Source organism: Lissotriton vulgaris, chromosome 2_1 (genome assembly GCF_964263255.1).
Source record: "Lissotriton vulgaris chromosome 2_1, aLisVul1.2, whole genome shotgun sequence".
In the NCBI taxonomy this organism is placed as follows: domain Eukaryota; kingdom Metazoa; phylum Chordata; class Amphibia; order Caudata; family Salamandridae; genus Lissotriton; species Lissotriton vulgaris.
The window spans coordinates 346,874,124-346,889,943 of record NC_141687.1 but is presented as its reverse complement, the minus strand read 5'-3'; the positions used below and the strand labels follow the sequence as shown (position 1 = coordinate 346,889,943).

The 15,820-nt window shown below is 46.8% G+C and overlaps 1 protein-coding gene across 22 annotated transcripts in view; it reads right to left on the bottom strand.

The window, feature by feature from the left end:
* MYO18A (myosin XVIIIA) overlaps positions 1–15,820 on the bottom strand; it is a 778,205-nt gene that overhangs the window by 297,469 nt on the left and 464,916 nt on the right. For all 22 annotated transcript variants that reach the window (XM_086955115.1, XM_086955123.1, XM_086955114.1 and 19 more), the window contains 2 exons: positions 9,897–10,006; positions 6,996–7,061 (listed from right to left, as the gene is read on the bottom strand). In XM_086955115.1, coding sequence (XP_086811241.1) covers positions 6,996–7,061; positions 9,897–10,006 — 176 coding nt within the window. The remainder of the gene's footprint in view (positions 1–6,995; positions 7,062–9,896; positions 10,007–15,820) is intronic.

Below are 15,820 nucleotides of genomic sequence, written 5' to 3'. Positions count from 1 at the left end.
GGGGAGCTGTCTGGGCCCCTGTAGCCGCCGCCATCGGGATCCACGTGGGATCCATGTATCCATGTATATGCCGCAATCAACCCCCAGAGCAGCGCCATCGGGGGCTCTGGGGGCTTCACTTTTAAAACATTGCCTCGAGCCCCCTGGCCGCCCAAAGCCATCCCGTAATGCCCCGGATCCTGCATCAGCCCCCGGAGCTCCGCAGCACTGCAGAGTGCTCCGGGGCTTTATTTTTCAAAGAACGGATCCTCGAGCCCCACACCCGAACCCACAGGAGCCCCCAGAGCCGCGCACAGGACATAGCGGACTCTGGGAGCCACCACAACTGCACAAAAACCCCAGAGCTCTGCATGAAGTGCAGCGGGCTCCGTGGGGGCTTCATTTTTAAAAATCGGGCCCTCGAACCCCAGCACAGCCTCACAAGCCCCCAGAGTACCACGCATGGAAACGGTCTCTGGGGGCATTTATTTTCATTAAAAAGGACCTCGAGCCACACAGCAGCACAAGTCCCGGAGCCCTTCACTTGGCCCGAGGGTTCTGGGATCTTTATCTTTTTTAATAATCGTGCCCCACACAACTGCAGCAACGATCCCCCCAGAGCACCACGCAGAGAAGCGGTCTCTAGGTGCACTTTATTTTAATAAAAACGGGGCCTCAAGCCCCAACACCCCGGCCATCTTTATTTATGTGTTTGTTTTAAAAAAAATACTGGGGCCTCAGGCCCCCCAAAGCCTTGTTCCTCCTGTAATGCACCGTTTGCTCCTCTTGTATTTGTTTGCTCATGATTGTTACTTTTGCCTCATGTAACACAGCATTTGCTTTTGTAATGTGTTCACTTGTAATGTTCTCTTGTATCTGTTCTGTTCCTATTGTGAAGCGCTCTGACACCTTCGGGTAAAGTCCGCGCTATAGAAAAATGCATAAAAAAATTAAATGCTTCCTGTCTCACCATCCGCACCGGCTGCTCTGAATCCCACACAGCCCCCTGTCTCTTCTCAGTCTCTCCACAATGCCTCCCTCCCTCCCCCTTGTCCTCAGACTGCCTCGCCCCCTTCATGACCCCCCCTGCTTCCTTCCACCCGTGCTTCCTGCAGCTCCACAGAGCTTTGTTGGCATGGCTCGCCCCCACACGTGCCAGGGCTGTGTTGGGCACCCTGCTCCTTTCATGTGTGTGCCAGGCGAGGGCCTCCGTGCCCAGCATCAAAGCTCTATATGTCGGGCGGTGACACCCCCCCCTGCTGCCCCCTCACCCCCACAGCACCATCTGTCTCCCCTTCTCTCCTCCTTTCATCGCTGCCCCCTCTTCCACCCCCTCTCTCCAGCTCTTGTTGTCGGGCAGGAAGGACAGGGTGAATCTTACCAGGGGGGATATCACCCATCGGGTGGCAGGGCGTGCGCCCCCTCCTGTCCCTTCCTCACCTCTCCATTCAAAGTCTGATAAAGCGCACCGAAGCAGGGAGAGTCTGTGGGGAGGACCAGCATATGAACAGCCATGCACGCTCACAGGTGGGTCCTTCAGGCTGCACTTCCTGCATTCACTCACACTCTACCCGCAGGAAGGCGCTTGTAAGGGTGCTGCAGGAGTGCAGGGCACACAGATAGACACACGCACCCCACACCTCTACCCCCCTCTGGCGGAACCCCGGCCTGAGCTGAGCCGCCCAGGACAGTGCCCTCATCACGGTACAAAGCCCTGAGATACTGTGGATAGCCACCCAGCACCGTACCCACATCATGGTATGAAGCAAGGGTACGACAGATGCCCAGTACAGTACCCACAACATGGTCCAGGGCCATTGGCTGCGGTGGACAGCCGCCCGGCACAGAACGTGTAAGAAAGTAGGATCTGCCTTCACGGTTACCCCACGATTTGCTGGTGTTAGTATACAAGTTACCATTCAACAAGCAATAACTGCTTTTCACCTCTTTTTTCTTGGCTAACCACAGGCAAATGTAACGAGTTCGGCCCCTGCAGAAACAGACATGAGTAGGGTGTTAAATGCTCTTTAAGATGAACACAATAACAGTCTGTAATCTAAATCAAACATTACCTTCAAATTATTTGAGGGTTCTTTCTGGCTAAAACAGGAATTAACAAATAAGGCTGGAGGAAAATGTTCATGGATTATGTCAAATTTAGATGATATTTTAGGAAGTGGGGGTTGAATTCACAGAAGTTCATCTTTGAGAAATGGGATTCTCAATCAATAAAACATTCGACGCCCTGACGTACATACTTGGTATGAGTAGCACTATAAAAGAAATCAAATACACATGAGGGACGGTGATGCGAAGATGAGGGGCACCATTGGAGGGTGGTAGCAAGGCTGACTGGCCGCACCGGGTATCAGGCGTTTCCCAGGGAGGCTGGAAAGGTGGGGGCAGGTTTGTTACTGGGGGCTGGCACTGCAAAGTTCCTTGAATATCCAGCATTTTTTAGGCAACAATAAAAGTGGCATCGCTTATATTCAGGTGTGGTTCACCAGGGTCAGGTGACTCATGTACCTGCTGGAAGATTGAGTTTTGAGCTGTGCAATAAGCCTTTGTCATTTAACCACACCCGCTCACAAACCTGCAGTTAACTAAACACACTTATTGTGTTGGACATTATTTGCCGGATATGGCCCAGGATATGAGGGTGGCGGTCCATTATGTGGTGTACGAGATTCCAGAAATTTGTCAGGTGGTGGGGGGGCCCGACATGTACAAAAAATCAGCTGGGGGGGCTCAAGCTACAAAAGTTTGAAGACCTCTGTTCTAGATTCTGCCCATGCTGGTATTTGCTCGCATCTTCTGTTCTAGGTATGTGAAGGCTTATGTCAGCTCTCCTGTCTCCCTCTCTTCGTGTCTCTAGAAGCGAGCCGAGTGTTACTCGTAAGGCGTCAGAGTAACGCAAATTGGACAATGTCCCTGCATCACAGGAGGTAAATCAATTGTCGCACATATTAACCTGCTGTGGAGAAGCTCAGACTAGTGACTGCAGTGCTACACGCCCCATATGTTAATAACTTCTAGGTCTGCTAGTATGTAGCTGCTGTCTGAAGATTGAAGGGTTTTCAAGTGCACTGTGCACGGCATTACTGACACCTGCAGCCATTCCCGGGTGCAGCTGTTAAACCTGTGTTATTGGACATTTAAACTCATAAATCTAATTACAATAGTAAAACTACAAGTCCCAGAAACCAACGTGGTTTTGGTTTAAGCTCCAGTAGCAGAAGATGTTTGCATTGAAGAGCCCACTTGGCAGCTAAGCATTCTTCAGCATGTTTATTCTAACCTCATCGTGATCCACAGTGGGGACTAGACAATAAAATAGAGCAACTGCAAACTGACTGACTGGTCCTGGGCGTGATGTACTTTAGGAAGCCAGTTTAGAAAACAACAGTAACCTGGAGGGCTTTGATTTGCCATTGGCATGGAAGATTGTCAGCAGCTAATTGGAAATATTTTGAAAACACTTCTGGATTAAAATTAATTTGGCAATTATGTGTCCCTGTGAACAGCTTTACTAAATAAGTTGGAGTCACTCCATTTTTTTCCAGACACACAGCTAAAAGAACAACCCAAATGATTTTTGGATCACGTAAAGAGTCGGTGAATTGAATTACAAAGTTCCTCATTTAAAGTATTTATATTGTAAAACAGCCATCTCAAGATAACTCATGTCAGGAGTGAATTCTGGTTTTCCTTTGCACCGTGGTGCTTGTAATTTTGCTTTTCCCATCACAGAAGCAGGAATATCAGTACCACAGTGCAAGGGATAACTGTTAATTAGACTCACAGAGAACAATGTGAGTCCTCTCTGCAAAGGTCTATTGATTTGAAGGATTAATTGGGGACATTAGTGGTACGCGACCCCTCTCCTGCAGTGTGTTCTGGGAGTATGTCATGTCAAATGTCATGTGAAAGGTTCTTATATAGCACCTTTTCACCGAAAGGTCTCAAGGCGCTTGCTTTGGGAACCCGTCCTGGCTTTTCCCTGTGAGATAACCCCTACAGGGCATCCCCCCCAAGGTAAAAGCCAGGCATCCCGCCTCGGTGGGGCCGTAGTGGAGATTAAGCAAGCTATTGCCCAGAGTTGCAGAGTGTGAACCCATGATTCGAGTAGGCACCGAAGCGAGTCCGTGGACACTTGGGCTCAGACCCTGCCGCGTCGGGAATTGAACCCTGGTCCCGGGTCTGTCCTCTGCTTCAGGGTCTGCCTTCTCTAACCAGTGAGCCACACTTCTCCACTTTTACAAGTGTTTTCATATTGGTAGCTCTCGAAGAACATGAATGTACACAGCATGGCTTATTTTAATTCTTGCTTTTCAAACTATGGCCTCTCCTTGTCAATGACACCAAAGCAGGCCGGGCCGAGTGGTCTCTGCGGAAGGGGACCGTGCACGAGTTTCACAAAGAAAGGTGAGCGCAGCGGTGACCTTCAAGGGGTTATTGCTGGCAGGGGAGCACTGACTTGATGGGGCTCGCAAAGCAGTTCACTTGGCCTGATTAGGGGGGGTTAACTGCGGAAGGGTCTGAGATCATATCTCTGGGGACAATTCATGGAACAGGTAGATGACATTTCTCAACTTTGGTCAATAATTAAGTTTGGAGAAAATGTGTCACTCAAAGTGTCACACGAGACCTGGGAATGTCACGCATTTTCACACTACAAACATTAAACTGACACACATACGCAGACTAGAAACTGCGACTCTTTAGAAGTAGAACTACGAGTACCCCCTCCCCTCCCTACCCATGGTGGGATGAGACTAGAGGCAGGCAAGCTTACAAAATAACATGGAGAACCGAGTCAAAGGTCTGGCTCGGATCTTAGAACCGTGCACAAGCTGAGCCTTGGAAATGTTAACTATGTAAATCATATAACAAATTTCATGTAAAATTTGGCAACGCCTTACATTTCTTTTTTTTTTTAAAGTGTTTTGACATGTGGAAGCTTCGGCACTTATACATCACATTATAGCACTGCACTGAAATAAATACTAATTAAAAGTATTTTAAGCACAAACCATTAGTGTACTATGAGGCATGACTTTTTTTTAAAGTAAACCTTGTATATGGCCCTGTTTGTTAAAGAGCAACATTACAGTCTATTAAAATAAACACGATAGGTTTTGTATAACTAGCATTCTGATCTCACATATTGGAACGCGCTTTATTAAGCGATAATGTAGAAAAAATAATTTTGCTGAAATTAAATATTTGCCTAAAATCACACAATTTAAGCAGAAAGCCGAGATTAGGCCAGGTTTTCTAGTTTTATTTTGGACAAATCAGCCACTTAATGGGTATCTATTTGTATTTCCTTTTCATGTAGACGCTTTGTTTTTGCGTATTTTTTGCAGTGTTTATATAGCGCAAACTCGACCCAAAAGGTATTGGAACACTCTTCGTGAGAACAAGTTACATCGCACAATATCACATACATTTTTTAAACGCAGAGGGAGATTAAGTAATTTAACCTAAATCACAATATGCTGAGCCAGAGATTCGAACCTGGTTCCCCAGTTCCAAAGTCGGCAGCTCTGGCCCTAATGTCACATCCTGGGTAGAGGTAGACTGGCACGCAGAAGCCACTTGCAGGCTTGGCTCGTAGTGGGCTCGAGGTTCCAACAGGAGCTGGAGCTGAACCAGAGCCAGGCTTCAGACTCGAGCCGGGCTCGAGCTTTCAGTGGCTCGCCCAACTCAGACGAGCCCCCTCCCCCCCACACTTAGGGGCAGATGTATCAAGATTCCAATTTCCGAATTCTAAATGGCGATTTTTTGCGAATCGCTATTTAGAATTCGCAAAATGGAATGTATGTACAAAATCGCTATTTTTTAGCGATTTCTTATTATTCTTTATTTGCGAATTCACATTTTGTGAATTCGCAAATAGGGAATAATTTCCAATGCATTCCTATGGGCCAAGAGGCCCATAGGAATGATTTTGAACTAATTCTCAAATTGCGAATTCGCAATTTGCTAATCGCAATTTGAGAATTATTTCAAGGGTGCAGGCCGGTGTCTGAAAGACACCCTGCTGCACCCCTGAAATGTACATATGTGTGCATATGGCGCACATACATGCCCCATGGGCATGTGTGCGCGTCACATGCCACCTTAAAAAATGTAAAATTGTGCATTTGTTGAGGAATTCGCAAATTACCATCAACTACAAGTTGGTGGTAATTTGCGATTCCTTAACCAAAATTCGCAATAGAAAAATGCTTCATACATAGCATTTAAGGAATCGCAAAATTTGCGATTCCTTAAATGCTATGGCAAATTAAGGAGTCGCAAAATCATGCAAAATGACCATTTGCGAGTCGCAAAACGGTTGATACATCTGCCCCTTAGTTACCAACCACCTTCGTAGCACTCTGAGCTCAGGAATCCCACCAAAGTTGCCCAACACAGGGGGGGGCAGGACAGAACAACAAAGAACTTACAGTGGGAGTCAGGACGGATCAACAAATATCTTAGAGGGGGAGGCAGAACAGATCAACAAATAACTTACAGGGGGAGGCATGACAGATCAACAAAGAACTCACAGGGGGAGGCAGGACAGATCAACAAATAACTTACAGGGGGAGGCAGGACAGATCAACAAATAACTTACAGGGGGAGGCAGGACAGATCAACAAAGAACTCACAAGGGGGGGGAGGACATATCAACAAAGAACTCACAAGGGGGGGGGCAGGACAGATCAACACAGAACTCACAGGGGGAGGCAGGACAGATCATCACATAACTTACAGGGGGAGGCAGGACAGATCAACAAATAACTTACAGGGGGAGGCAGGACAGATCAACAAATAACTTACAGGGGGAGGCAGGACAGATCAACAAAGAACTTACAGGGAGAGGCAGAACAGATCAACAAAGAACTCGAAGGGGGAGGCAGGCAGATCAACAAAGAACTTACAGGCAGGACAGATCAACACAGAACTCACAGGCAGGACAGATCAGCACAAAACTCACAGGCAGGACAGATCAGCACAGAACTCACCCTGCTCAGGCCCATGTGGTAGCTGCTCTTCTCCAGGTCCAGGGACTCGAGCAGATCCTCCACCGCCTGTAGAGAGAGAGAAAGATCCGTGAGGGGCTGTTAAAAGGGCGGGCGTGGACATGAACTCACAAGGGTCGGGCACACACTGGCGCCCAAGGCAACAGGTCGGTGCCCTCCGCTGAGAGGGGCGAAATGCGAGACGACAACAAACGAGGCACTCACAGCATGTTACGTCTAGAGTCTGCCCCTACTCGATGCCTTCCTCCTCGGCCAGTCGACGCCCCATGTTTTAAGTCTCAAACTTACAGTCACAATAAAGTCTGCGTAACCCTCTACAAGAGATAACCAGATACTGGCAGCGACTGGGCACTGCCCAGCCGTCTCCCTCCTCCTACACCGGCGGAGAAAAAAAAACAAAACGAAAAACCCTGCCGTGTCACCATCTCTTAGGAGACCGCTGCGGACGGTGAGAAGCACTCGAGCAGAGACGGGAGATCTCCGTTCTCCATTACATGGCAACTGCTACCTACTCAAGCAGCCCTTTGTGCCTGGGCCGGAGAGGCTTTTACTGGGCGCCGGGCCTCTCGGGGCAGCGCGGCGCCCCCTCGGCGCTGTGCGAGGCCAGGAGGGGGCTCACCCGGCCAGGCTGCCCCTTCGGACTCACGTGCACAGCGCCGAGAAGCGGGAGCTACTCCGTAGACCAGCGTTAGATCCCGTACCAACTGGAAAGAAGTGCTTGCTTTGCTTATGACGTTTGATGAATTTGCAAGACCCTTGTCAAAACAGACTTTAGCAGGCTCTAGCAAAGTGCCGAGCAGGTTGGTCAAGAACAACATACATTCTAATCGGAGGCCCTCAAAGTAGAGGTGAATCCTGCTCCCACTGTGGATGTTTGGAAGTGACCACTTTTAACTATCGTGCAATGTAAGTTCGGTCCAGTACGGACACAAACACAGCTATATTTCTTATTTGCTTTATTTTACCCTCCGTTTCAACAGATGAGACAGACATCTCGACTGTATGCTGGGTGCAGTACCTCTACAATGGCACTAATTGAGATGCAAAGGCAAGTTAATGAGCAGAGAGCAAAACCTTAATTTCAGGTAAAAAATATATAGAAAAGGTCAGTGTAAGAATGCGCCACCCGAGGGGATGGGGACAGAACTGGAAGCAGTAAAAGGCCATGAACGCCTGGGTAATAAGGAAGTGAGACGACTTGCTGAAAGTTTGCTGCTTTGCTACTGAAAAACAAGCAAGGTTGGTTGACCGCCAACCAACCACATGCTGTCCAGAGCCAGGCACTCTTCCGCATCACCAGTGTTTGAGAGGCGCAGCCAATTGGGCTATTTCCCAGCTACATATAACTTAATCAGCCCCCTCGCACCTCAGGGGGCCTTACCTAGAAGCTGGTAAAACGACTCCTAGGCACTATTTGGGTCAAGTTCAAACTGAAGTCAATCCACCACTGCAAATATAATAAAACCTAGTGACATGGGGTTACTTCTGATCCTTGTGGACAGAGCCAACTGCACAGATAACTTGACGAACACAGAGCACCAATGCATCGGATTGGCGAAGATTAGGCCTCTTCCAGGAGACCTTTTGTGGCATATTTTTGTGGTGCTTCTTGACAATAAATAAGTTCCCATAAATCAAAATTTTGCAGTTTTCATTGCGCCTAGTTAGAAAACAAAGCAAAATCAAGAAGACCCTGACTACGCTTGTGGCACAGCACCAAAATCAAAGCATTGATTGTGTGAAAACACTGATAATGTTTGACCCACAGATCCCCCTAGAACAGTCTCAAAAGTGTATACAGGGGCAGAATTAGCTCATTACATTTTAGAAAATGAATACTATGGTGCAATACCAGCATCCATTTTTCAATTGCCATACTGAAAAAATAATGTGTTTCTGGGAGACGATATCCCTACTGGATTGTCCCACGCCAATGGTGGTTTTGAGAGTAAAAAATATACCCTCCATATGAAATTTCAATGAGGGTTTGTAAAAGGGAGGCATGATACCTTCCTACTTGCAATCCAAATGTATATGTGTGGGCGGAAGCGCCTTACCTGAAACCACACCGCAGGATTGATGACGAGACTGAACCCCGTCCTGCCACCAGGAGCCGGAGTGTCAGACTGATGGCTGGCGGGAAGAGCTGGTGTGACCAGGGAGCCTCTTCCTCTTTCATCACTCAAGGACCAGTCTGTCCAACCCCGTGGGTGGTGCTGCTGCTCCACTTAATACCCAAGTCAACACACTACCTCACTGCTTAGATAAGGTAATTACACATTGTTTATCCTTCCAGCCAGCCTGGGTGTGGATTGAATGCAATGCCAATACAAATGGGAGCAGAACGTCAATTCGGTAAATGGCGCCTTTGCATCTGCTCCCTGCCTCGACACCTCCATCGGGATATTAGCATCAATAATGATTACCTCCCAAAATGCTGCATCCGTTGCATACCAGAGCCAGGAAATGGCAAACTCGTACGGGGAGAACAGACACAATTATGGAACAAGGAAAGGGCACACCCTGAATCTCGAGTTTAGATGTGTCTATTGCGACATTTGTCTCACAGCGCTCGAAGCATAGTTTATTTAGGGAAATCACCCCTCTTTGAGGCCAAACATTCCAACACTTGTGCAAATTACATAACATACTGGCAGTGTGAGCAAAAGGCACTCCCTCTGTGCATAAAGGTTGTCCATGTCCTGGTCTAGGGCAGAAAGGGGTACTTACAGTGATCTGGAACCAAGGCAAGTGTTTTAAAGCACCACAGCAGTGAAGGAAGCCCAAGTCTATTTATTAGGGCAGATTTCAAGAATACTTTCTGCAGCACAGCATCACTGCCTGCTGCACACCTGGGTAACCTTTTGTCGCGGTCAGACTTACCCGCTTCTCGTCCGTGACAATGTAATTGCGCCCAAGCTTCTTCGTCAGGTGTGGAGCTAGAACGTCGAAGCGGTGCCGGAACTCCGAAAACACCATGTGATCCGGGTAACCTGGAATATAAAGTACAGGGAGGAACAGTAAAGCAGTATATCAGGTGACATTGGCCTACAGGTGACAACATCTCTATCTTGGACACTAACCCATAACCCTTAATCTATTTTTAACAGGATTTTAATTTCTCATTTTAAATTGATCAAAGCTTTGTAGACAGCATTTTGGTGGCAATCAGAATTCATCCGTATACTAATCACATATTCACATATAAAACATAATTCCATCAAAACAATTACAATTAAATACACATCCTAACCCCCAGACGACTTCTAGAATCCTGACACCAGACCTTGTCAAAAACAACACCCAGAAGTTTAGGAACTTGTCGCTGAGTTCAGCGTTTATCCTGCAGCGCATCCACTCTAATCGCAGCACGGCCGGCTCACCCGACATCCTTCAGAGCGGTACAGTGATGGTCAATGATTTGGGTGTTGTCTATTTTTAAAGCGCCTGGGGCAAATTAGGCTGTGGTGGGCACTATAAAAATGGCTGACATTATACTATGTCATTTCAGAGTAGTCTATTCCAGGGTCTTCTTGTACCTTTCAGCATTGCCATAGCAGCAAACACTTTATTCGAAACTCCAACCCCTTAATTTCCAAGCACTTATCCCGTTCTCTCTTTACCCAGTTTCCCACACCACTGCCAAGAGCAACGTTTCTATGATAATGTTCTCACTTTGTGTATTTTTCTCACAGATTCTAGACTGACTTCCCAGTGATAACTATAAAATCCACTCTTCACAATTTGAAACTGACAGCCAAATTGCAGAAATATTTTTTTAAAATCTGCATTCTGCTCACTGGAGTCAAAACATAGTATTGGATAGTGCATTTTACAAAAACCAACTCACTCAGTGTTTCACCTTTGAAAGAAAGAAAGAAAGAAAGAAGCACAGTAAGAAAAAAGAAAAGTCAAGAGAAAGAAATCGAGAAAGAAAGGAAAAAACAAAGAAAGAAGAAAGAAAAGAAGAAAATGAATAAAATAGAGTGTCACACGCGCTGCAAGTTAAACCTGAAAAAGACTAATTTTCATTCCTCGGCAAAGTTTATTAAAGAAACATTGATGACATGGAGTCAAGAATAAAAGTGTTCTGAAGAATTATCCGCTTCCCATGTATAATATTGAAGCTTTCAGTTTGTGTACTTCATAGTAAAAAAGAGGATAACACAATACAGAACAGTTTCAAATGCACACAAGTCTGTTATGCTGTGAGAATACCAACAGCCAGATAAACATAGAAGACTCCAATAGGAATTTACAATAGCATTGGCAGGAGACAGGAACTGATAAGGGGTGGAATATGTCCTGATTTCATCACGGGCCTCAGACTATAAAAACAAAAGCAACACTAAATTAAAAACAATATAAATACTGGTACTGAACGGAACTACCGTGTGTGTGGATGCGCTCATTGTGAAAGAACAAAATGAAGTCTTTCAACGTGAAGTTAACCAGTCGATTGAGTAGGGTGACCCGCTGCCCCAGGCTGCATGCTGTAGTGAGTGGAAGCAAAATGTGAATAACACTAAAACAGATGAAGAGAGGTGACGGAAAGCCCCTACAAGTAATTTAAGTAAAAGCTAAAGGTCTTGGCCAATTCTAGATCTAAAAGGCCCCTTTTTCCCGCAAATTGAATTTCTGTGGTATTCTGTGACAGAGCAATGGTGGGTGGGTACTCGATTAAGAACAAAACCACATTATGGTCACAACGTACAGAAAAACCAGGGGTGAAGGATGGTGGTGCCTGGCTTCACGAGACTCGGCTATGCACATTTCTCTCACGGGGAAGGGGCTGTGAGAAGGGTCGGTGCTTCTTTGCAGGGTCCAGGAGGGGCATGACTGCCGCCAGTCCCTTCATTTAAGAGTACAGCATGGGCACGCCACTAACTCTTAAATTAGAGTTACCATCTCACAAACGAAAACCAAGTGGGACTATAAACTAATGACACCCATGCCACATGCAACACCTCACCTAGGTCTGGCATGGAAGCTGGCATTCTAGGATCGCAGTGCATGGTTTCCATTATAGGTATGCACCTGTACGGCCATGGCGGTGATGGCACCTGGGTGAACACCTATAATTGTTTCCATTATAGGTATGCACCTGTAAGTCCCTGCTGGCGATGTGATCTGGGTGAACAAGCCAGGAGTGTCTCCTGGTGTCATAGATGACACATGGCCGATTGGCCCGGATGGCTGCGGACTTCATGACAAACACAGAAAGGTTTACAAGGCACCTTTCTTTTCTACTCATCACGGTGAATTAGTAGACTGGCTTCTCGCCACTCGTTAAAATACCTCTCCAGGGCGTGCATCCCAGCGATGCCCCATCCAATGGCCTTCTTCCAGCCCTGTTCAACAAAGGAGCAGCATCTCCCACCTTCTTTAAAGCACCTCCGGGGTGGGGAGCATGGGGGTGAGTGGGTGGCATCAGAGGGAATGCAAAGATTTCTTATTAAAGCGCCACAGTCAAAAGAAGATGCTCTTTGGTGGTCATTACAATAAAAAAGAAAGCCAAAGTCCGGGATAATTGGACTTTAGGAAAGTAGGGTAAAGGAAAGAGAAAAAAATAAAATCTATAAAGTGCAGATATAAAAAGGTCCACAAGTGTACTTATCCGTGAGCTAGGAAGAAATAAATGGCAGAAGCTGCTCGGACTCCTGCAGACTTGTTTTGTGACATCATCCTGCTTTGTGATGTCACGGAGCGTGTAAGACTGATGCTGAGAGGAGTCCATAAGAAAGGTTACCCTCCATTGTTTGCTATAAAATCCAGTGATTATAATGCAAGGCTCACTGCAGACTCCTGTAATCGACGATGCGCAAGTTAATGAAACTGTCCATTGAAAGATCGAGAACCCTCAACGTTCCTCGAGTAAGATTGAGGTGTGTTGTACTAGGGTCTGTTGAAGGAGGGCAGTACAGTATGGATGGTCATACTGAGTCAGGTATTTCCCATTCCGCCTTGTGGTGTCTTGGTGTAGTGCATTCTCCTGGTACCATGGTGATGGAAGATGCACTGCAGCTAGACTCTAGAATGGGGGGACTGTAGTCAGTTAATGAGTACAGCTGGACAGGATAAGGTGTACCTGCTTGCCTTCCAATAAACATACTTGGAAATACTATTTTGGATTGATCCTTCTTTACATTTTGGCGACTGAGGTCGGGATTGAACAGCAGCAAGCAGGAAGATTAAAGAACCTACGCAAATTTTTTTTTAAAGCAAACTCCTTTCCTGGTTTTGAACATTCTTTTGAAGAGGAAACTTTATTTTAAAAAATAAACGAAGGAAGAACCACTCTGGACTTTGCAATACTCCGTGAGTAAAGAATTGAAAAAACTTTTCATGATAAATAACGAAGGCAGAACTTTTCTGGACTTTACCGTGCTCTGTGAGTTAAGGAGGAAATATTACTCTGTATCCTTTTCATTTACTTGATGGTTGGGAAACGTTATGTTAAAGGAATGCTTAATGAACATATCCGACGTTGTGTAATGAACTTCGTGTGACTCTTGATTTTTAAATTGGAAGTTCCGGTGATAGTCAGATATTCCAGCATTAAGCAGTTTGTACACTCGTGAATGAAGCCTGTAGTCAGTTAATGAGTACAGCTGGACAGGATAAGGTGTACCTGCTTGCCTTCCAATAAACATACTTGGAAATACTATTTTGGATCGATCCTTCTTTACACGCCAACCATCTCTTTAGAAAATTGTACCTCATCTAACTGGAGCTTTTTCCGATCACTAGTGTCAAGAGGAGTTCCTTTCCGGGACTCTTGAAGAAAGCAATGTTCTCCATCTGTGAGCCCCACAGCTGTTCTGAAAAAGGCATTTTGAGAGAATTGTGTGTTTTGTTTCGAGCTGGCTGCAGGGATTGTAGAGAGACCAAACTAATCATGCCTAACACTAGTCTCACAGCTCCTTGGCTGGCTAAGCACTTACTACCACCCACACATCTCCCCCTAACTCACATGATAATCCAAGTGACCTCATATAGATCTCCTACAGATTCAGCCACTCTCCACCTAGCACCCTCTAATCATGTTCTCATCCACACAAACCTTCATAAAACCCCTTTTCCTGCACCCAGCATCAACTCACCTACCTCAGGCAAAAAACAGAAACAGATTCCACCACAGCTAAATTTAACATAGGACACAATGATCTTGCCTCTCCACCCATCTCAAAATCCTTTGATTACAAAAAAGCAATAAACTTAGCCCAAGACACACACTTTGTATAATCCCATCTCTTGCCTCCAAACTCACCCATGACAGCCAAAAATTTTGCGAACCATTACCAGCCTGACATACTACCCTCCTCGCTACACTACACCCCTCGCTTACATCCCAATGCTGATCCTAGAGATGTGTTGTTCACCCCTGTTAGAAGGTGGTTCTGACACTATGGGCCGCCCAGATTTTTCGCTTTTTAAGGAACCTAATTGATGAGCTTTTACTGTGGGGGAGCCTCATAATCTGTGACTCACCCACAGTGAGCTCATAATGAAGGAGACTGCATGGAGATTTTACTGGTGTCTGCCTGGCTTGACTAGGCCGCTGCAGCTGGAGTATGGGGCACTGTGCTGGTTACATGCAGACATGGGTGTACATGCGTGTGCACACGTGTATTTATTTATTTATTTATTTATTTACTGACATTTATAGAGCGCGAACGAATACCCTTGGGTATTCGTGTAGGAGCTGCGCAGGGGAGATTCCTAGCGTGCGCAGTCCAGGAGCAGCTACAGAGTGAATGGTGTAGAAGGACTTATGTAGAATTGGGTGGTAACATGTAATAGGCTTTATACCCTGGGAAGGAACATGCCAGGGAAAGTCAGTGTGTTTTACTGTGTTTTCACTTCATTATTCCCCTATGGTGATGTGGGGCCCATGGCTAAAATGACTTCCACAAGGCCTACAGATTCCAGACACGCACTAAAGTCCATTGTAGAGTACGTGAAAATAAGTATTCTGCAGAGTCCAAAGTCATATGTACTGCTTTTGGGTCATACAGAACTGTCATATTTCTCTGAGCCAGCCATGACCAGACTCAGGCTGAGGGTTGACCTCAGCTGGATGGATTGATAATCTTTCTTCCACAAGCTAGGGCCTCCTCTCCACAAAGAAGAAGATGGGTGGGGCTACAGGCTCATCCATTAGCAGCGGTCACTGGGTGCCAGGCACGAGGCTGCACCAAGATGGAAAGAGTTGGGTTTCAGAGGCCATGTGGCCAGAGACACTGGACGACTCCATTTTGAACAAACCCAGAGGCTGGACAAGAAGGAGGGAGCATGGGCAGGGAAGTGATGTGTCACTGTTTGATAGGACAAACAGAGACTTCCTTCCAGCCCCCTACTCAACTTTTAAAAAGTACTTGCACAGGAAGAGAAGCTCTCTCTGGGGTGTGGTCTGCTGAGGTGGAAGGTGCTGGAGCCTGGCAATGGGCAGTTGGAAGGAGAGACCCCTGACTGTCGCCCAGGCCCCTAACAGCACCAGAAGAAACTCCCAGGACCGGTGTGCAGAAGCAGGGGCCTCTGGGCAGGGAGAAGAGAGGCGCAGGAGGAGAGCCAGGCGAAAGGCTGGTGCAGGGAGCCAGTGCAGACCGCTCCCTGCAGAGTGCACCCTCTTGGAGACCTGGAGAGTGAAGGAGAGTGCTCCCAGTGGCTAGGGGGCGCCGCCAGGAGCAAGAAGATGCGAAAATGGGGCAGATCGGACCTCCAGGGGCTGAGATATGGCCCCAGATGGTGAGAGACCTTGGACCTGTGGCCCCCTGACGGCGAAGCGCGTGAGGCTCCACCGCTGG